This window comes from Mustela putorius, unplaced genomic scaffold (genome assembly GCF_011764305.1).
Source record: "Mustela putorius furo isolate JIRA1106 unplaced genomic scaffold, ASM1176430v1.1 tig00000139_pilon_pilon_pilon, whole genome shotgun sequence".
Taxonomy (NCBI): domain Eukaryota; kingdom Metazoa; phylum Chordata; class Mammalia; order Carnivora; family Mustelidae; genus Mustela; species Mustela putorius.
The window spans coordinates 11026077-11047731 of record NW_025421293.1 but is presented as its reverse complement, the minus strand read 5'-3'; the positions used below and the strand labels follow the sequence as shown (position 1 = coordinate 11047731).

The window sequence follows — 21655 nt, the reverse complement described above, 5'->3', positions numbered from 1 at the left end:
GGCTTTTTAAAATGAAATTTGATGAATCCTAAATAAAATTGGAAATTCAGCTTCTCAGTCTTGCTAGCCACGTGTAACTCGTGGCCACCATACAAGGACAGTGCACGTTTAGAATATGCCCATCATCAAAAAGGTTCTCCTGGATGGTGCTGCCGTGAGCGTAAGATTTGGGTCAGTGGTGAGAATGGAAGCAAAGGGTCTCATCTTTCCCCATGACGGCAGTTTACCCTGAAGCTCAGAGCTTAATTTGGGTCTATCCCCGAAGGGATCCCAGTTTGATGAAGTGATAAAATGACTTTCTAATTAGGACAGGCCAGTCCAGGCAGCTTGGGAAGTGTGACGTGGTTAGGAGGGAGCAGGAAAGCAAAGGCAGCTGTGTGGTCTGCAGGGGGAGTGGGGGGTGGTTCAGGAGGTTGGGGGGGGTGGGGAGGAGAGGGAGGGGAGGGGCCGGCAGGTGGGAGAAGGAAATGCAGGGACAGTGCTGGAGGGAGCTGGGGTGTGGAATCCCCACAGACCTCCCTTGGACCCCCAGGTCCACTCATGGACTGTGCAACCTTGAGCAGGTTCATTGACCTCTACAGTCTATCTGTAAAATGGGGTTGGTCATGGTTATGTGTTCCCAGCAGGGTTCTTGGGAGGAAATCTCCGAAATGGACCTTGCCAACTGGAAGCAGAAAAGAGATTAGCTGATAATCTGGGGGGAGGGTGCGAGGGAAGACCTGTACCCCCCCTCCATCCTCCTCTGCTTTGGGGACCAGTGTCGGGGACACTGTACTACAAACAGATCGGGAGAAATCTATGAAATGATGGGACGTGGTATGTTCTCAGTTTATGGGGGCTTCCCCTAGGGAAGGTCTCTTTCTCCCTAGAGCTCAATTTCGTACTTTTGACATTTGGGGCCCAATAACCCTCTGTGGTTGGGGGCTGCCCTGTGTCTTGTAGGATATTCAGCAGCACTAGATCCCGGTAGCACATTCCCTATCATTGTCATTTTGTGACCACCGAGAAACTGCCTCCAGATGATGCCAAATGTGCCCTGAGGGGGGGGTGTGTGCAAAGTCCCCAAATGAGAGCTTGTGGCCCAGAGTGACCGGCCTTTAGTAGCCCCCTCTAGCAGGGGCGGGCACTTGAGCAAACTCCAGCTCTCTCTTGACCCCTACCCCCCCCAATGCTGTCTTGGGCTTTCTGCCAGATGCACCAGCTGCTCTCCCCTTCTGATGCCTTCCCTGCGTGTTGGGATGCTGGGGCCAAGGGGTCCAGGTACGCTGTGGACAGACAGGGACAGGGATAGGGGATGACAAGGACATGGAGCCCCAAGGCAGTGTGTGCACTTCTGCCTCTGTCCGGATTCAGCCATGAGCGTTTCCTCCCTGCTCACACCTCCTCTGCCCCCAGTGAGGCGGACAGTCTTCATAACCTTTGGGCTGGCCTGGTTCTGGATGCCGGGCCATTGCACCCAGAACCCAACTTCCAGAGATGGCTCGGTCATGATGGGTTGGCTGTGGCCCTGTGGATATCAGGGAGCTGTAGTCACTGTAGTGGTTTTCAGGCATTTCTCTCCCTGGCGGGGCTGAGGCGGTGAGTTCTGGCTTCGGCTTGCTGCTGCTGCTGCTGCTGCCGCTGGAGACAAAAGCAGCCCAGGCTGATCAGGGGAAGGGTGGTGGCCTCGCTGGGGCCAGGAACCAGGGCTGAGGTGTGCTGGGCAGCGTGGTCGGACTGACTTCAGGAACCTGGAGGCAGAACCATGTCAGATGTCCCTTTCTGCCAGTGACTGAGACAGAGGGAGCGTCCCAGGATTTTCTGCCTCTGCAGGTCCTGTCTGTCTGGGTCCCGGCCAACTCCTGGAGAGGAGAGAGCCTGGTGTTGATGTCCCCAAAGGACCCCCTGCTCAGGATGTCCTGGGCCAGCTCCCCCGCAGGCAAGCAGGACTGGAGTAGCGGGGAAAATGACAAGGCGGCGGGTTCCCTGCGGTCTGCTCCCGCCCTGACTTCTAGGAGTAGCAGACCCAGAGCCAGAGGGTCTTGGCTTGTCATCCCCCTCTTCTCCTCCTAGCTCCCTCTCTCCCAGTAGGAGTCCTTTGTCCCCTCAGCACACACACACTTGGGAATTGCCCCAGCCTGGCTGTCGCTCCTCATTTCCACTCACTCACCAAATCTCATACATCTTCCTCTGTGTTTCTATCCCACTCCATATGCTCACCCCCAGCCTCACCCACTCCCCCGGTGCACTAAAATCTCTGGGGTACCTCCTCCTCTCCTTCAATCCTTAGACCGGGGGTACCTCCTCCTCTCCTTCAATCCTTAGGACCGTCCCCCCCCCACACACACACACTCAGCATCTGGCAATGTCATTCAAGGCCTCCCTTTCCACAGGCTTCTTGATTAGCGCTTCCCCCTGGGTAGGGGAGGGGGGCTTCCCCTCCCTGACCCACTCCCTGAAACCTAGCACAAAGGCCACGCCCTCCGGAAAGCCTTCCCACGCTCTACAAAAGAAATTCGGTGCTTCTTCCGAACCCTTGGGGTTCAGCCTCGCAGCAGCCAGGGGCCGGGGACCCGCCACGGTGCAGGTGACCTGGGACCCGGGAGCCCCGGCCTCGAAAAGGTTGCAGTCGAGACACTTGGGGAGGGACTGATGGAGGGACCCAAGAGGAAGCAGCGTTGACAGCCCTGAACCGCCCCTCCCAAACCCCCGTTCCCCCCCACACCCCCGCCCCCGGAGCAAGCTGCGGGATCCCCCTTGGGGGCGGGGCGGGGCGGGGCCACCCGGAGGGGGCGGGCGCGGGGCCGCGGGCCGGGCTGGCTCGGGAGGGGCCGAGCGCGCTTGCCCGGCAGAGGCTCCTGGAGTCGCGGCGCCCTCGCTCTGCTCGCGGGCTCGGCCACCCCTACCTGTCGGCACCTGCCACGCCGCCGTCGCCGGCTCCAGATGGGGAAGGACCAGGGCTTCTCTCGGCACTTTCGGTAGTTTCCCCACCGCGCCCCGCGCCCCCGGGAACTGTGCACCCTAGGCGCGGCGGACCGGTCTTGGGCGGCCTGAGAAGGGGTGGGGCTGGGGCACTGAGATGGACGCCCACCCGGCACAAGGGGGCGAGTCCCCCCGTTGGATGCCTGGAACCTGCACGCGCCCCTGGGGGTCGGGATGGGAGGCGGAGAGGGAACCAAAGGCTGGGACTGAAAAGCCCTCCTCTGCTTCCTACTACTGGGCAGGTCCGGGGACCTGGCCAGAGAGCCTAGGCAGGGAATGTGGTAGAGAGAGAGGACACTAGGGCCACCCCTAGGACAATCTGGACACGGATTTACTCCTGACCCCCCCCCCCAAGGCAGAGGGAACCGAACTGACTGACTGAACCGTGGCTGGGTGGCCAGGGAAGAGTCCTGTGGTCTCAGAGAAGCCTGTTGGCATCGCAGGGACCTGGGAGTCCTGGGCAAGCATGCTGTCATGGTCAGAGGACTAGTGCTCTGCCACAGTGGTCCGTGAGGCCCCATTGCGCCTGGCTCTACTGGGTCAGTGGATTGAGGGGAGACCCAGGCCTGGGGTGCCTGGCCAGACTGAGCTGCACGGAGGGCCAGTGCAAGCCAGGAAGGGCATCTGGCACAGTCCCAAGGACACCAAGCAGAGAAAAGGCCACCAATGTTCTCCCACCTGGGCAGCTGGTGACTCACCATGGTTACCATCCCGGGCAGAAGGAGTGGGGAGGGGCAGACCTTTTCTAATTGCTGCTGGAGGGTGGAGCTGGGATGGTCACCAGGCCCCTGCCCAGGCTGGACATAGGGCCTTCTGGAGCCTGGGGCTGGAGCCCAGATTGTGAGGTGGCCAATTTCCGGCTTGTCATCCCTCCTTTGCTGGGGCAAGAGGCATGGGTGGTGGGTCTGGGACAGTGTGGGGAATGTGCAGGTCAGGCAGAAGGAGGTGTCGGGCTCCAGAGACCTTGAGTGACCATCTGGGCAATGAGACCGAGGTTCTAGATTTTCGGCAATCTCTGTGGGTGGGCGGGGATAAGCATCGGGCCAGAATGTCCTGAAAAAGTTGAGCAGGCCTCTTGTTTTGGTCTCCTGGTCGCCTGGAACATTCGTACCTGGAGCAGAGCTCAGCGGGGTCAACCCTGATGCCCCCTCCTCCTGGAGGACCCACTTCCCTTCCTTCCCACCAGGCAGCTTATTCTGCCTGCCTGGTCTTATTAATCTTACCATAGAGGTCAAGGAAACTGACTGGGGGCCACTGGATGACCGCAGAGGGGTTGTATTTCAGCTGGCTACAGACCACTGTTCCCATCTTCCTCCCTCTTCCCCACCATGGCCTTGGCAGTGCCTTCTCATACAAAGGACAGGGACGGGAATGTTGGCATGTGACCAGGGAGGCCTCACTAGCCACCAGAGCTTCAGAGGCCCTTGGCAGAGTCCTGCCACGATGCCAAGGGTCAGAGACTGGCCTTCTGTTCAAGCTGTGCCAAGGGCCAGCTGTGTCAGCCTGGAAAGTTACAGGTCTTCTCTGAGCCCCCCAGATCCTTTGCCATGGATGGGGGTTCCACCCGGTTGTTAACTGCTGCCATTCCTGGGAGCTATGGCTGTGCTGCTGGTGGGTCTCCTGTTTCCTGAGTCACTGAGTCACTTCCCTGTGCCAAATCCTGAGCCGTCACTGTGGCTTCCAGCCAGGCTACATCCCTAGCCCTCAGAGAGCTTCCCTCCTCGCAGGAGACACTCACAGATTCCAGGGACTCGTGCCAGGGTGTAGACCCCATACAGCATCCACCCAAGCCTCCCCACGGCCTCTCACCACTTCCAGGTTCCTGAGAGTAGGAACCGCAGTTCCTTCAGCTTTGAACCCAAGTGCCTGGCTGGCACGGACAGCAGGGCCTTCCTGGAGCGTGCGGGATTGAACAGAAGGAAGGCCAGTGTAGGGTGTTGAAGGTCCATCTCCGTGTAGCTAGGAAGCAGAGAGAGTGTGCCCGGCAATAGTGTAAGAGGCAAATTCTTGGCAAATTCCTGGCAAATTCTGAGGCGGCAGCTGTAGAAAGGCTGGCCAGAGAGGCAAGCAGGAGGGCCAGGAGTGTGATGGGAGTCTGGGGGAAGTCTGACCCCGGCCAGAGCGTGGCTTTGGTTTCCTCCAGCAGAGCTGCATGGAATCGGGTAAGAAGACAGGTGGTGGCGGATACCTGGCTGGGGTCTGGCCTGGCAGGTGCAAGGGCATGAAATGAGAGCGCAGGGGAGAGGCCAGAAATGGGAAGACGGAGGCAGGAGGAGGAACAGGTCCACGAAAGGGCTTTAGGGGACACCGAGGTCCCTCAAGGCCACAGTAATGGAGACGGTCCCATTGTGAGTTTCCCGAGATGGAGAGCTGGGCGCGAGGTCCTGGTGTGGCCCAGGCCGGTTGGGGTGCAAGTCCCAGCACCGAGAGGGAGACTGGGGTGCCGGCTGCTGATTCCCCTGTAACCCCCGTGTAGGGGCGGGAGAGTCTAGGGCGGCGCCCACGAGAAGGAGACTTTAGGCAGCGGTTTGGCACGCGCCCCCAGACCGCGCCCCGACTCTGCGGTTCTCGCTGGCAGGATCTTCATCCCCAAGAAGCACCGGGCGCGCTTCGACGAAGTGGTGTCACAGGGTCTGCTGGGCAAGTTGTGCCGCGCTCGGCGGGCGCAAGGCGCGCAGGGGCTGCGCCGGAGCCGCAGCGAGGAGCGGCCGGAGCGCCTCCTGGTGTCCACTCGCGCCAGCGCGGCCCCGCGCCGCCCCGACGAGCCGCCACCGCGCAAGGCTGCCTCTCTGCTGGGCGGCCGTGCGGGCCCAGGAGGCACGCGCAGGTACCGGGGCGCGCGGGCACGGGCCGCGGATGCCTCCTAGTCGGTGGGCTGGGATGCACATCTGGGCAGAGGGCGCGAGGTTGGGGCGTGGGACACTTGGGCGTGGGGATGGGGGTGAGGAGAGATTAAGGGGAGCAGGGCACGGGACTTCTCTATCCGCTACGCCCCATCCCCAGCCTCCCTCTCCCCAGGACAGCGCACCCTGCCAGCCCCCCACCCCGCCCCTTCTTTCTCCCCAGGACAGTACGAGTCTACAAGGGCAACAAGAGCTTCGGCTTCACGCTGCGCGGTCACGGGCCTGTCTGGATCGAGTCTGTCCTGCCTGGTGAGGGGTTCGCGAGTTGTCCAGGACGGGTTGAAGGACCCTCTTAGGCCCATACTAAGTAGCCCCCGCTTCTACCTCCAAGTTCTAACCTCATGTAGCTCATGTCCTTTAAGTATCCCAGAGGGGCCATCCCAGTTGGGGCAAACTCCCTCCAAGTTCAGGGTCACCTTTGAGCCAAGAAAGCCAAGTTCTCCATCCGGACTTATTCTATGTCCAGCGGGGAGGGCTGGGTGCCACTGCCCCAGACACTGGGGTAACCAGCACACATCTGACGCCTGCCCAGTCTGCACCGAGTCAGCCTGCCTGGTTTGGAGTGCCCTCTGTCAACTTGGTCCTTTCTGGGCAGGCCAGACTCAGAGACCCATTAGGCCCTCAGGGCCTCTGCCTACTATCTGGTCCCCTACCCCCAGTCTGGACCTTGCTCCTGCTCCCACCGAGCCTGCCTCCTTTTCCTCCTGGAATGGTGACATCTTGAAGAAAGCAGAGCCTTCTTGATGCAGGAATTCTTCCTTCCTGCCTCTCCAGGGCAGGTCGGGGGAGAGTGGGGAGAAGAAACTCCTTTCTTCCCGAGACAGCACATCCCATTGTGGAAGGACTCTGTGGGGCAGAAATGCCTCCTGGTGCTAAGCTGAACTCTCCCTCCCAGTTATCACGCCACAGGGCCAGGTCACCTGCTCTCTCTGTCCTGTATCCATATGCTCCCAGCACCTGGGAATGATGCTCCTAGTGATACATCCCCCATCTGTGTCCGTCTGACCCTAAGTCCTTTCTACCTTTCCTCATCTCACACCTATAGTGCAGGGATTTGTGGGTTGGACAACTTCGGATCCCCAGGAAAGTGCCTTAGTGCCTTTGCATCGTTGTCCAACCATCAGATCATTTTGACACCCAATCCTGATGACTGACATGTCACAGTTCTCAGATTTAGTGTTACTAAATCGTTGACACAGTGTTGCAGGGAAGAGGCACATGGCTGGTCCTCTAAAATACGTCATCTCTCCCCTTTGTCTCTTCCAACTGTGCCCACCACCAGCACCACCCACCTCCCCCCCACCCCCATGTGGGGTGCAGCCAGGCATACTTTGCCAGGGGCCATGTTTAAGACCTGGGGTGCTGTTCTCCCCAACCCAACCTCCAGGCTGGTAAGCCCATGCCTTCCTTGTCATAGGAAACCATAGGACGCTTCTGTGAGAGCTTTTACAGATGGGGAAACTGAGGCCTTTAGAGGCTCTGGCAAAGCAAGGACCAGAACCTGGGGTCTCCTGACTCCTGACCCAGTAATCTTGAATCCCCAGCTACAACCCCTCTGGTCCTCCCACCCCAGGCTGGCCCAAGCTTCCACACAGGTCAGGTTGGATCCATCCCCATCACCTCTCCCCCTCCCTGACTCTTCAGTCCCGGGGGAAGGACTCCACTTCCCCAGCAGGTCTTCCCTGAGCATCCCTCCCACTCCGCATCCCCCCACCCCGACAGTCCCCAGAGCCTCCTGAGAGAGCTCTTCACAATCTGAGAGTACCTTTTCTTTAGGCATTTGTCAATTCCCCCACTTGATTTCCAATCAATTCCAATCAAATTTCCAATTCCCCCACTGATTTCCAAACAGCTGATAAAAGAGGCAAAAAGAAAAAAAAAACCACGTATAAAAACACAGGTCTTACTATTATTCAAGTATGGTGAGGTCAACAGATCAGGAAGTGATGGCCAATGGAAAAACAGTTTGTCCCTCACAGCTCCCAAGAGGAGGGGACATGGCCACACCAAGCACGGCCACGCCATGCAGGACCACGCGGGGGAAGGGAAGGATGAGGCCAGGCAGGCGAAAGCAGGAACAGGCCTAGCCAGAGCAGGCTCTGAGGCATAACTGTGCCCAGGGAGTCAGCAGGTGCCTGGCCCTGGAAGATTAGGGCAGGGCGCAGTCAGTCGTGGCCTGAGGTCTGAGAGCCCATTAGGGAAGGGCCCTGGCTGTGGGCTCCGGACTGATCAGTTTGCATACAAGAGGCTCTCTTCTGAGCCAGTAATTTACCAGGTAGGGACTGGCCAGCCACGGAAGGGCAGTGTTTCCAGGGTCAGCAGCAACCCGAGATGCCAAAGCCTTAGGAAACACAGAAACAAACAAGCACGATTCATACACCATGTTTCCCAGCCTGGGGGAGGAAGCTCCCTTCCTGTCGGCAGGTGCATTTTGGCCAATGACAAAGGCACAGAGAATCTATGATGGTAACCGTTCTGTGCGGGGCAGAGAACAGTACAGAGGGGGCTTCTCAGCAGGGGATGGATGCTACAGGATCTTCTTTATTTTTCCCCCTTTCCAATAGCTCAAGGCTGACCTGCGGTCCATGCTGAGCCCCAAAGTCTCCTACCCCCACCCAGGGGCTCATTCCCTGCTCCGAGCAGCTGAGAGCAGAGGGGTGCTGGTTTTAATGTGGGGTCTGCTGGGCCGCATTTGGCTCTCCTTTGCCACTCGTCCCATTTGGCACCTGTAAAATGGGTTCACAGAGCACAGCCCCGCCCAGCTGACCAGCACACTCTCTCTTCTTGCTCCCAGGGAGCCCGGCTGACAATGCATCCCTCAAGTCAGGAGACCGGATCCTCTTCCTCAATGGACTGGACATGAGGTCAGAGGCTATTGGGGATGTCAAAGCTTGGTGAGACACTATCCTCTGAGAACCCCTGGCTCTTGGGACACTGAGGCCATGGTCCTGATCGCCTGTGACCAGTTTGTCTCCAGGGTCTGCCCCTCTTCCTTTGGGAGCTCTTGACTCTTTCCCTTCAGACTAGATAGGATGTCAGTTTGTCTTTCCAACCGGAAAATACCCCAGCTCCATGCAAGGGACACAGAGGGGTTGTTCCTTGTTGCTGTTTCATTTCTGTTTTTAGAGATTTTAAGTAATCTCTACACCCAGTGTGGGGCTTGGACTTACAACCCCGAGAACCAGAGTCACAGGCTCTGCTGGCTGAGCCAGCCCAGTGCCCAGGGGACACAGAATTAAATGGACCATGGGTGTCTTGCCCAAAAGGGAGCCCTGCCTAGGGTGACATGATCACAGTCCTTGTGCATCCAGAAGTGTCCAGGTTGTCCTGGGTCTGGAGGGTCTCCTGCAGAGGAGATAAATGAGCAGGAGAATGGCTTCCGGTCCTGGCCCAGCTGTGCACTGTTGAGTGGCCTCTACGGGCAGGGCAGGGAGTTCTGGTGGGTGGCCATGGCCCTTGTTCATCCTGGTCAAGCCCTCCCGGGCCCATCTCTTCTTGGCAGGAACTGCTCCCATGACAAGGTGGTGTCCATGCTTCAAGGCAGCGGCGCGATGCCCACACTGGTGGTGGAGGAGGGGCTCGTCCCATTTGCCAGCGGTGAGACACCCATGGCCACTTGGCTTCATGGCCCACAGAGACCCTGCCAGGGCCTCTACGTGTGGGACTTACAAGTCTGCAGAGGATTCTGCTTTCCCCCCAAACCTGCAGCTTCCCTCCCCAGGTGGTTCTGTAGATTCCAATGGGGCAGCCTCAGGGCCCTGCCTGGGGCTGTCCCTCTGTCCCCGCCCCCAGCTCCCACTGGGAGAGAAACCGCCTCTGGTCCGGGGACGCTGGGTCACCCACACCTCTCCTGCCTGTGGCCCCAACAGACTCCGATTCCTTGGATTCCCCCAACCCGTCCTCGGCGCTCACCTCCTTGCAGTGGGTAGCAGAGATCCTGCCCTCCAGCATCCGGGTGCAGGGGAGGACTTTCAGCCAGCAGCTGGAGCACCTCCTCACGCCTCCCGAGCGCTATGGGATCTGCCGGGCCCTCGAGAGCTTCTTCCAGCACAGGTGGCTGGGCCGGGGTGGTGGTGGGGGAGCTGCCCTGGGTGGACCCCAAATCCTGCCCAGACTCACCATCCGGGTCTCCCTGCCTGTGTCTCCTGAGCCCCCTTCTCCTGGGAGAGACCCAAAGAAAGCAGACGTTGGTACCAGGGGCCCCTGGGTGGTGGGTAATCAAAGGGCCCTTCCACAAACCCTGACTCTGAAACCTCCCAGCCACGTGACCCAGCCTCAGTCAAGTGAAGCAGTGACCTTCGAAACGTTTGTGGAAAGGTCACAGGACTCGCCTGTGGGCGTTTGCCACCAGCCAGCCAGGCCTGTTGGGACTGGTTAGGTGTCTTCCTTTTGTACCTGAGCGCCAGCAGCCTGTGTCTGTCGCACTTTTCCATCCATAGGGTCATTGTCATGGTCCGTGCAAACACCTCACCCGTCCGCACCCTTTTCTTTTTTTGTTTAAACAGCTTTATTGAGGTATAAGTCACACACCCTACAATTCACTCATTCAACTGTACAATGCACTGGATTTGAATGGACAAATCTGTGTACCCACCACCACATTCGGTTTTAGAACATTTTCACTCAAAAAGAAAACCCCTGCACCTCTTCAATGTCACCCCCTCCTTTCCGCCCCTCCTCCCCCTCCGCACGCCACCCTACCCCCCGAACAACCACGAATCTACTTTAGAGTCTAGGTGGCTTTCCCTATTCTGGGCTTTCACATAAATAGGATCCTGCAGTATGTGGGCTTTTATGTCTGGCTTCTTTCCCCCAACATCATATTTTCGATGTTTGTCCAAGTTCTAGCATCTACTTATTCCATTTTTCACGGCCAAATAACATTCCATTGTGTGGCTAGACCACATGTTGCCTGTCCATTTATCCGTGGTGGACACTTGCCTTGTTTCCACCTTTTGTTCCCTTTTAGCTCCACTCCCTCTTCTGCGTCTGTCCCTTCCCACGGCCACCCAGTCTGATGAGTTTAACGGGCATCCTTTTGTCTGATGTGTTCTTGAAGTGTGGGCACTGATGTTTTGTAGGCTGTATTCTTTTAAGTTTTACTTATTTAAGTTATCTCTGTCCCCAGCGTGGGGCTCAAACTCACAACCCCAAGACTGAGAGTCGGATGCTCTTCCAACAGAGCCAGCCAGGCGCCCCGCCATGGGCTGTATTTTTGGTCTACATTGCCTTTGTGGTTATCCTGTGTGCATTCTTGGGTGTGGTTTTTTGTTTTTTTTTTTTTTTTTTCACCAAGCCCTCTGTGTTCAGATCTGGCCGTGTTGCTCTGTGTACATGTAATACATTGATTATAACTGCAGCCACATTTCTGTGGCTCAAGGGTCCAGGTCTGATCTGCTTATCTGCCAGTGACAGACACCAGTTTGTCACCACTCTCTTCCATCTTGATAACAATGGTGAACATCATTGCACGCATTTCCACATGAGGCTGTATACAAATCATTTAGAATTTATATCTAAGAGCAGCTTTGCTGGCTAGTACGGTATTTGTTTACCTAATGTGACCAGGTCGTCCCAGACTGCTTCCCAGAGCACTGCTGTCTCTCACCTGCAGTGCTCCTGGGGACCCCATCCCCATGTCCTCACCAACATTTGACACCATCCAGGTTTCTACTCATGCTAGTCTTTTAGGCATAAAGTGACATTTATTTTATTTGCAGTTTTGAAATGACTGTTTTAAACATCTTTGAATGTCCCTTTCAGCCTTTCTTGTTTCTTTATTATAAATTACCTGTTTAGACCCTTTGCCCATTTTTATTTTACTGGCCTTTTTCTTGTTGTTGATTTGCATATTTTAGAGACCGAGTCCTTTTTGATTTCAAACACTGTAAACATCTTCTCCCATTTGTTACTTCTTATTACTTCTGTTACATCTAATATCCATGTATCCAAGTTGGGGTTTTTTGAACAGATATTCTTGCTTTTGTAAAATCAAATTCAATACATTTCAGGCCTTGTGGCTTTGACTCTTAAAATTTTAAGAACCCCTTCCCTACCCCTAGGCCGAAAGACATTCTCCTTATACTGTCTCCTCTTAATTTTACAATTGTATTTTTCTTTTCTTTTTTATTTTATTTATTTGACAGAGAGAAAGATCACAAGTAGACAGAGAGGCAGGCAGAGAGAGAGGGGGAAGCAGGCTCCCTGCCAAGCAGAGAGCCTGATGTGGGGCTCGATCCCAGGACCCTAAGACCATGACCCGAGCCGAAAGCAGAGGCTTAACCCACTGAGCCACCCAGGCGCCCCTACAATTGTATTTTTCATACTTTGTTTTTATATCCACCTAGAGTTCATCCTTATGTGGGGTGTTATGCGCGGACTCAGTTTTATTTTCCCATATAATGCAAGGATCAGCAAACTATTTCTATGAAGGACCACATAGTAAATGGCTCTGTGGCCCAGATAGTCTCCATAGAAACGATTCAACCCTGCTGTTGTAGATCGAAAACAGCCATCGACATATGTAAACACACAGTTGTAGCTGTTCCAATAAAACTTTATTTTCTTTCTTTCTTTTTTTTTTTTTTTTTACAAAAACAGAAGGTGGGCCAGATTTGGGGATCATTTGCCGGTCCCTGCCAGAGTGAGTGGGTTTACCCAATACACTCTGTGTGTTTTCATCGTACAGCATCTGTGTGAGGTAGATTCTATTTTTACCCACATTTTACAGAAGAGGAAACTGAGGCATGGGGGAATTAAGTAACTTGAGAAAGGTCACTTGGTCGGTAAGTGGCAGAGCCAGGATTTGAATCTGGTGCGGGGGGAGCCCGTCTCCAGGGCCTGCCTTCCTACCTTCCCCACTTCTCTGTCTCTGCACGGTGGGTGCTGGCACCTCAAAGTGCCCCCTTGTCCATCTCTCCCTGCCCTCATGGCAAGCACCTGAGTCATGAACCCCTTGCTCCTGCACCCTCCCCCAGGAACATTGACACCCTCATCGTGGACGTCTACCCGGTGCTGGACACGCCGGCCAAGCAAGTTCTCTGGCAGTTCATCTACCAGCTGCTGACTTACGAGGAGCAGGAACTCTGCCAGGAGAAAATCGCGTGCTTCCTGGGCTACACGGCCATGACAGGTAAGCAGCCTCCCGCCCTGCCCAGCCCACCCTCTGAAGGGTCAGGCACCCATTCTCAGATGACAGATGACCCAGGCCTCTCCCATGGCCAGACACGCCCTGAGGCCGCAGACACATGCCGGGTGCACCCAGGCCAGTCACACGTTTGGCCCCACAGCCGTACCTTCCCTGACTGATGCTCAAGCAGCATCTATCTGCCACATTACCTCAGACTTTAGACACCCCACCTCGCTGCCCGGAATCCCAGGCTTCGCACCCACGAAATGGGAGTGACCTCAGTGGCTGTGCACTGCATTGCCACAAAACATGTCGCAGATCGAGAAATTCACATGGTTGCCATTTATTGAACTGGAGAACAAGGACACAGCCAGGTCGCACCTGGCTGGTGAGCTTTGGTGCACATAGATGCACACTAAGGTCTGCGGGGCCACGTGAGGCCTCTGCTTCCCGCTGCCGTGCACCTTTTACCATGTGCCCATAAAACCATTCATTTCACCACTGAGGCTACAGGAATTGGAAGCGTGCCGAACCCAGCCAGCCCTTATTCTAGGCGCTCTGTGTCACACAGTGACGTCACAGCGTACAGATGTCCTGCATGCTGGCTCTCGGCTGCCCCCTGTCCCTGGTCCTGGACACCCACGGTTTGCTAGGGGAGGCTCGAGGATTTTAGCAAAAGCCTCAGAGTATGGACTGGGCAAAGCTATTCCATACATCTGCCTAGACCTGGAATCTTCCATCTCAGCCCTCGTGCCAAGCAGGGCCTGGGGCCACTGATTGGTACAGACAGTGACTGCCTCCACCTCCTGTGTTTGGAGGCACTTTGGCTGGCTGAGAGGACAAAGGGCCCGTCTCCTGTTCATGTCGCCCTGCAGAGCCAGAGCCCGAGCTGGACCTGGAGCCGGAGCTAGAGCCGGAGCCCGAGCCAGTGCCTGAGCTGCAGCGGCGCAGCTCACTGAGGGCTTCGTCCATGTGCCGCCGCAGCCTCCGGTCCCAGGGCCTGGAGGCCAGCCTCAGTTGCGGTGAGGCTCTGGACCGAAAGGCGGGACTGGGTGTGAGGGTGTGCTCGGTTTTCCCATCTGCAGAATGGGGTGGGTGAGATGAGAGATGCCCGAGAACAGGTTGAGGAGGGCTGAGGGATGGCCCTCCCGGGGCGCCAGGGCTGGCTGGTCCTTTCTTGATGGCTGCCCACAGGGCCTGGGCTGGAACCCAAACCTTAGCGCTCAGAGGGATCACTCGACCTCTCCATGGTGGACTCCACCCTCCCTGATTCCCCTGGCAGGTCCCGGCGACTGCCCCGAGATGCCTCTTCCTCTAATTCCAGGCGAGCGCCAGGCGGGCGACGGCACGTCCCTCCCTGAGACTCCCAACCCTAAGATGGTGAGACCCCACTGCCTGCCCTCCTGGGGGTTCATGTGGCTCCTGAGGCTGGGGAAGATCCCTGCCTCCCAGATCACCCAGGCCTGGCCTCCGAAGCCACGGGAGGGCCTCATGGGGGAGGCAACAGTGGGCTGGACTCACCCTGGCCTCCTCTCCCTGAAGATGTCAGCCGTCTATGCAGAGCTCGAGTCCCGGCTGAACAGCAGCTTCAAAGGGAAGGTGGGGACCACGTCCAGATCCCGTGCCTCCCCACCAGTGCCCAGCCCGGTAGGCCCAGCAGGTAGGGGCTCAGCCAGCTCTGGCTCCTGGGAGCAGCACTGACCTCTGGCCTCTGTCTGGGCTGTCTGTCTGGGTGTTGCCCCCATCTGGGGCATATCCTTGGAGCCTCCCCTTTGGTCCATGAACACATGACTGAGGCCTGGGGCACCTCAGCAGCCCTCCATGGCAAAGCTCTATCGAGGTCGAGGTCATCACACGCTTTCCCACACCCTCTGTGGATCCTTACCCCTACTGTCGATTTAGAAAAGCGGAGATCCTCCCCAAAGGAGCCACAAAAGATCTTGTGGCTGTTGGATAAACTGTTGAGTGCATGCATTGCTCCGTGAATGGCACAACTGGGAAGACGGTTTCTCTGCCGTTCAGAAGGCAGGACCCCTGGGTGATGTTCCTGTCAGCCACGGGCCTGTTGGGTGTGGGAGGGGCCTCGTGATCCTTGATCTGGGGCCTGGAGAAGGCCCTTCTGCCCTTTCAGTTGTGTTTAGTTGGTCCCGGGGGGAATCCTTGAGGTCCCTTCCAAGATGAGCAGGGAGTCTGGCCTGTCCTGGGGCTAAGTAGTGTTCCCCCTCACATACTCTGGCCTTTGATTTCCCTCAGGGAAGGGCCTGGGGGTGGGCAGGATCATCTAGGGTCTTCTTGTGCTGTGCCCAGGGACACAGAGCCAGCCTGCCCCAGGACCCTCCCCTCCAACCTGCACCTGGAATGCAGGTACTGACTGGAGAGGGGTCCTCACACTTGATTCCCCACCCCAGGGCCCAGGACCCTGTCCAGCATCTCGTGGCCCAGCGAGCGACTCCTGCCCTCCCCCTGCTACTACCCACTGTGTTCAGGGGGCTTGGCCTCCCCCAGCAGCTCTGAGTCCCACCCCTACGCCAGCCTGGACAGCAGCAGGGCACCCTCCCCACAGCCAGACCCTGGGCCCATCCGCTCCGACAGCCCCCCAAGCCCGGACCCTGCCCGCCCGCCCAGCCGCAGGAAGCTCTTCACCTTCTCCCGCCCTGTGCAAAGCCGGGACACTGACCGCTTCCTGGATGTGCTGAGTGAGCAGCTGGGCTCCCGGGTCACTGTCGTGGATGACTTCCTGAGCCCTGAGAATGATTATGAGGAGGTAAGCACTTGTCAGCCCATGTGGAGAGACGGGGACCCAGCTGTGACATGGGGGGCCTGTAAAGGGGACAGGGCTCCCGCAAGAGACCTCTTGCCATTGGGATCGCCCCCAGGCTACTCCTCTCCCTGCCCCAGTCCAGCCTAGAATCTGTCCCAGGCTACCCCACTCACTGGCTGAGCTATCCCCCGCTTTGACTCAGCTATAAACCCCTCACTCAAGTCTCCTCCATATTCCTTGCCTCAGGTTACCCCATTCCTTCTCCCAGGCCATCCTACCCACAGCCTCAGTCTAACCCACTAGACTAGCCTGTCTTATCCCCAGGCTAACCCACCCTGTGCCCCAGGCTAGCCCACCCTCCCTCACCTTGCTCTGCCCGGGCAGATGAGCTTCCACGATGACCAGGGAAGCTTTGTGACCAATGAGCGGAGCAGCGCTAGTGAGTGCATCAGCAGCAGTGAGGAGGGCAGCTCCCTGACCTACTCCTCCATCTCCGACCACATCCCCCCACCCCCACTCAGCCCCCCGCCTCCACCACCTCTGCCCTTCCATGACCCGAAGCCCAGCTCCCGCACCCCTGATGGTCCCCGGGGCCCTCCTCAGACACTGGCCAAGCCCCTCACTCAACTCAGCCACCCTGTCCCTCCACCGCCCCCGCCACCCCTGCCCCCACCGGTGCCCTGTGCACCCCCCATGCTGTCCCGGGGCCTGGGCCACCGCCGAAGTGAGACCAGTCACATGAGCGTCAAGCGCCTGCGGTGGGAGCAGGTGGAGAACTCGGAAGGCACCATCTGGGGTCAGGTAGGTGACCTGGGGCTTGGGGGTGCCCTCCACCAGGGGAGACTGACCTTGGCCACAGCACTGAAGACAAAACCCTGTCCAGTGTCTAGCCCCTGGCACTTCCCCTACTGCCTGCCGTTCCCCCAGCATCGGAAGCCCAGGGCAGCTCTGGTGAACTCACCCCTGGCAAAGGACCCCTCAAGACAGGGCTAGACCTCTCAGCCACCTCCTTAAGCCCCCTTGGTTGGCTGCAGCCCCTTTGCTGTCCCTTAACAGCAAACACCCCCCCAACCCCAGTGCAGCTTGCTGCCTCCCGCATGGAGAGTCTTCCGGGTGTGTGTGTGACTGACCTCACGAGCAGGCGGTGCACTGCTTCATCACTTGGGTGACTTAGCCTTTCCTGCAGTGTCTCCTGGGCCTCAGGGTTCTCCCAGGGCCTGATGAAGGAATCTCCCTCTGTCGCTCCAGGGTCAGCTCTTAGAGGATGGGGCAGGGGGAAATGGCAGTCCAGCTGCCCGAGTTCCTCCTCCCCCTGAACCTCCCCCCCTACTCTACCACTTTGCAGCTCGGGGAAGATTCCGACTATGACAAGCTGAGCGACATGGTGAAATATCTTGATTTGGAGCTCCATTTTGGCACCCAGAAACCTGCTAGTGAGTGGTCTGAGGGCCCTGGGGAACCCTCACACCAGGCCATCTGCGTAAGCCCACCTGCGGCCTTCTGTGACGTCCCAGGGCTTAGAGTCCCAGAGGTCTGCCCTACCTGCCATTTCGTTCCTGTGTCCCCAAGTTATTTAGCCTCTCAGAGCATTTCTCCCATCTGAAACTGGAGATAGTCAGAGTCGCTGGCATTTATCGCATGCTCACAGAATGCCAGACACCCCCGTTTCTAAATTAATGCTGTGACCATTCTATGAGGTAGGGACTGTGATCACGCTAACTTCCTGATGAAGAGCTACAGAGAGGCTAGGTAATTTACTCAAAGTCACACAGTCAGAATAAGGGGTCAGGAGGCATCCATATCTAACCAACTAGATGTCCCTTCCCCCCCCCCTGCCCTTCTCTGGGTATCTCCCTATAGCTGTTGGGTGGGGCTACGGGCAGCTGGGATATTGTTTGTGGAAGGTGGTTGCAGGATGGAAGAGAAAGGCCTTTGTCCATCCAGGAAGCACCTGCAAGGTGGAGAGGTGGTTGGTTCAGCTTCCTTGAGCAGCTCAACCCCAAGGGCCAAGGGGAAAGAGGATGGGGGAGAGGCACGCACCATGCATGCGGAGTATGCGGGCCAGAGAGTCCTGGGTGGGAGACTGAGAAATGAGGGGACTGGGGACACCTGGACCTGATTCGTCATTAAAGGCCACGTCAGGAGATGTCTGGGTTATTGGGTGTGGCAACACCCCTCCGGGGCCCTCCCACCAGCCTGTTCTCCTCTCATTAAACCATATTCCGTTCTAGAGCCAGTGCCTGGGCCTGAGCCCTTCAGGAAGAAAGAGGTGGTGGAGATCCTGTCTCACAAGAAGGCCTACAACACCTGTGAGGGGTTGAGGAGTCCCAGGGGTTGTGGGGGACAGCAGGCGGCCCTCTCTCTGGGCCGCAGAGCTTTGAATCCACGTGTGTGGATTGGGCCCCGGGGGCACCCCCCCCCCCGACGATACCGGCTGGGTGAAGGCCCTTTCTCGGGTCCTAGATCCCACCTGGGTGCTGGTGTCGGCCTGGGCTCCGCCCTCCCTGGCCACGCCCCCTAGTTGCCCCCGCCCCCAGGTGTGAGCGGCTCCCGGGTCCTGGCCACGCCTCCAGACGTCCCTTGCTCTCCCTCTCGCGGTCTCCTCCCTCGTTTCCGGCTCCATCCCCACAAGCCCCACCCGTATCTAGGTCTGTCCCTTCGAGAACCTGGTCCTCACTTTCATTCGGCCGGAGGAAGGACCCTCTCCATCTCTGGGCAGGCTCCTGCCCCGCCCAGGTTCCTTGCCCCTCCCAGGCTCCGCCCAGTCATCCCCGGGGAACTTCTGGGCCCCGCCCCCGGCCCGCATGGCCCCGCCCCCGGCCCGCATGGCCCCGCCCCCGGCTCACGCTCGCGGCCCCGCCCACAGCCATCCTGCTGGCTCACCTGAAGCTGAGCCCGGCGGAGCTGCGGCAGGTGCTCATGAGCATGGAGCCCCGGCGCCTGGAGCGCGCGCACCTGGCGCAGCTGCTGCTCTTCGCGCCCGACGCCGACGAGGAGCAGCGCTACCAGGCCTTCCGCGAGGCGCCCGGCCGCCTCAGCGAGCCCGACCAGTTCGTCCTGCAGGTGCTGCGGCCGCGACGGCCGCCGGGGGGCGGGGCAGGGGGTGCTGCCCGGTGGCCTCGGCCGCCTCCAGTCAGGGCTCTCTCGTTACCGGGGCTGCGTGAGTCCCGCTCCCCTACCGCCACCGCGCTGGCGCTTCTGAGTTCCCGTTCCCACCTGGGGCCCAAGGTAGATGGGACTGTGCTGCTTTTTTTGTGCTTATATTGGGGTTGTGCTTATTTTTCTTGAGGGAATGCCGGGCAGCCAGCTGACCCCCACCCCAGGCTGCGGTGGGGCGGTGAGTGTCCTGGTGGGGCGGGTGAGTCCTGGCCTTGCCTCGTGACAGATGCTCTCGGTTCCCGAATACAAAACCCGCTTGCGAAGCCTGCACTTCCAAGCCACCCTGCAAGAGAAGACGGAGGAGATCCGGGGCAGCCTGGAGTGCTTGCGCCAGGCCTCCCTTGAGCTCAGGAACAGCCGGAAGCTCGCCAAGATCCTGGAGGTCAGGCCGCAGCCCCCCCCCACTCTGGCCACCCCACCTAACTGTCTGCCTCCTGGGGCTCCCAGTCTGGAGACCCATCCTGATAGTGGTTCCAGGGCGGTGGGGTGAGGACCTGGGCAGAGCCTGCCCATCTTCCCTTCCACAGTTTGTGTTGGCCATGGGCAACTATCTCAACGACGGACAGCCCAAAACCAACAAGACCACCGGCTTCAAGATCAACTTCCTGACAGAGGTGAGGGGACCAGTTGGCAGTAATCCATGCGCTTGTCCTACTGTCACAGCCAGGGAGGGCAGGGCCACCCCAAGTTGTGGCAGAGGAAAGGAGAGAACATCAGGAACCTAGAGGGCCCCTCCCCAGGAGGAAGATTTGGCTGCTGGCAGGCCAGGATGTAACTGCAGTAAAGGTTGGGGGTCGAGGCTTTTCCAAGCCAAGCCTCAGGGTCTGGAAAAAGGGAGTATGGGGGGCAAGGAGGGGAGACTCCAGGAAGAAGGAGGGAATCCCGCCTGGTAGGTTCTGCCCCTTAATACCACCACCACTGCCAAGGTGTCCTACCCCCCCCCCAAAAAAAAACCCCTAGGATCTGAACAAGGACAGCTCGAATATCCAGCCTTCCCGTTGTTTCTGGGACCTTTCCCCAGGGTACCGTTAGTTGTTTTAAAAAGGAGGAAGAAAAACTCCATTTGTAGGTATGAATGTTTTAAGATGTCTGAGGCACAGAAGGGCCACATAAGGTTCTAGAAAGCCACAAGGGGGAAGATATGTGAGTGGTGCCCCCCCACACACCCAGAAGTTAAAAAATCTTGGACTATATCTGCCAACCAGGGCATGCTCCCAGGGACGGGACACCTGGTGGCCTCCTCTAGCTGTTGGCAGTGGACCTGGTTCCTGGGTGGGGGCGGGGGGCAGCATTTCAAAGATCTGGGCCAGGGAACCTCCGAACACCTTGGGGAGGCCTGTGGGCATCCCGGCAGAGCTTCACAATGAGGAGTACTATAAACTTCGGAGTTGATGAGTGTCAAGGGCCAGGAATTAGTGCCACAGTCCAGGAGATGTGGGGCCAAGAGTACCCAGACCCACGCGACCAGGAATCTGATGGGGTCCTTGAGGAGGATGTGTGTTGGGCATCACTTGCAGCTGAACTCCACCAAGACTGTGGACGGGAAGTCCACCTTCCTGCACATCCTTGCCAAATCACTGAGCCAGCACTTTCCAGAACTCCTGGGCTTTGCTCAGGACCTGCCCACTGTGCCCCTGGCTGCCAAAGGTAGGCCGAGTGGTTGGGCAGTGGGCGCGGAAGGGCTAGGAGGTCAGCGCTCATGAGGTTCCGTTCCCTTCTCTGCAGTGAACCAACGGGCCCTGACCAGTGACCTGGCTGACCTCCATGGCACCATCAGTGAGATACAGGCTGCTTGCCAGAGCATGTGCCCCTCCAGTGAGGACAAGTTTGCTGTGGTCATGACGGTATCCAGTGAGCAGCCTGTCCCCGCACCACGGTGGACCCTGGGGAAGCCAGGGAGAGCTGGCTGTCGCTCCAGCAGCCACCACAGACCCTGGGTCCCAGCAAGGCTTCTATGTGTCCTGGGAGTGCGTCTGTCCTAGTGATTTAGAACCCAAGCACTTGCACCAAGTCTTTTACTCAAGAGGAGCTTTCTTGACTGTCCAAAACCTGCTGCCTTGCCCCATCTGTCCTCGTGGGCAGTAGAGCCCAGGTTTGGGTCACAAGATACAGGTGTTGGCCATCCAGAGGCAGTCAGGAGAGGAACATGTTGCCACTGAGCACAGTTAGGGACAAATGCTACAGGAAATAAAAGGGGGGAGCTCAAAGCCGAGAGTGCCAGGGGGCTACTATAAGTGGGTGTTAGAGGAGGAGGGGGTCATGGCATCTGAAAAGAGCCCAGAGTGGGGAGGGGACTACCCCACAGAGAAGGCAAGTGGATGGCCTTGGGGCTGCGCTGGATGTGGCGGGCTTTGGGAGCAGCTGAGAGGGCCTCATGCCAAAGCACTGGAGCCCCTGAACACGGCAAGCACTGGGCACGGGGCAGGTGGGAGCTGGGCAGCTAGAGAACCTGAGGGCGCCTAGCAGTTTCCTTAACAGAGGCCACTCAGTCCTTCCTAGAGACGGCCCAGCCGGTGTTGCGGGCTCTGGACGGGCTGCAGCGCGAGGCCATGGAGGAGCTGGGCAGGGCGCTGGCCTTCTTCGGCGAGGACTCCAAAGCCACCACCTCTGAGGCCTTCTTTGGCATCTTCGCAGAGTTCATGAGCAAGTTCGAGGTGAGCCATGATGGGAGGCCCAAGGGGCCCCTGAGAAGTCCCTCCAGAGGTCAAATGCGGGGCCTCCAAGAAGCCCAGATCAGGAAGC

The 21655-nt window shown here is 58.2% G+C and overlaps 1 protein-coding gene across 3 annotated transcripts in view; it reads left to right on the top strand.

Moving 5' to 3' along the window:
• LOC101694110 (Grid2 interacting protein) overlaps positions 1-21655 on the top strand; it is a 35766-nt gene that overhangs the window by 10788 nt on the left and 3323 nt on the right. The window contains exons 1-20 of one of the 3 annotated variants that reach the window (XM_045075133.1): positions 2829-2957; positions 5540-5788; positions 6028-6113; positions 8659-8728; positions 9367-9461; positions 9734-9917; positions 12842-12996; positions 13869-14015; positions 14318-14373; positions 14536-14653; positions 15402-15757; positions 16139-16555; positions 17100-17187; positions 17986-18063; positions 18621-18817; positions 19140-19295; positions 19441-19527; positions 20431-20560; positions 20639-20757; positions 21403-21567. In XM_045075133.1, coding sequence (XP_044931068.1) covers positions 2923-2957; positions 5540-5788; positions 6028-6113; positions 8659-8728; positions 9367-9461; positions 9734-9917; positions 12842-12996; positions 13869-14015; positions 14318-14373; positions 14536-14653; positions 15402-15757; positions 16139-16555; positions 17100-17187; positions 17986-18063; positions 18621-18817; positions 19140-19295; positions 19441-19527; positions 20431-20560; positions 20639-20757; positions 21403-21567 — 2988 coding nt within the window. In that variant the 5' untranslated portion in view covers positions 2829-2922. Of the gene's footprint in view, positions 1-2828; positions 2958-5539; positions 5789-6027; positions 6114-8658; positions 8729-9366; positions 9462-9733; positions 9918-12841; positions 12997-13868; positions 14016-14275; positions 14374-14535; positions 14654-15401; positions 15758-16138; positions 16556-17099; positions 17188-17985; positions 18064-18620; positions 18818-19139; positions 19296-19440; positions 19528-20430; positions 20561-20638; positions 20758-21402; positions 21568-21655 lie in introns of those variants that run through there. The other 2 variants (XM_045075132.1, XM_045075134.1) reach the window with 2 other exon arrangements.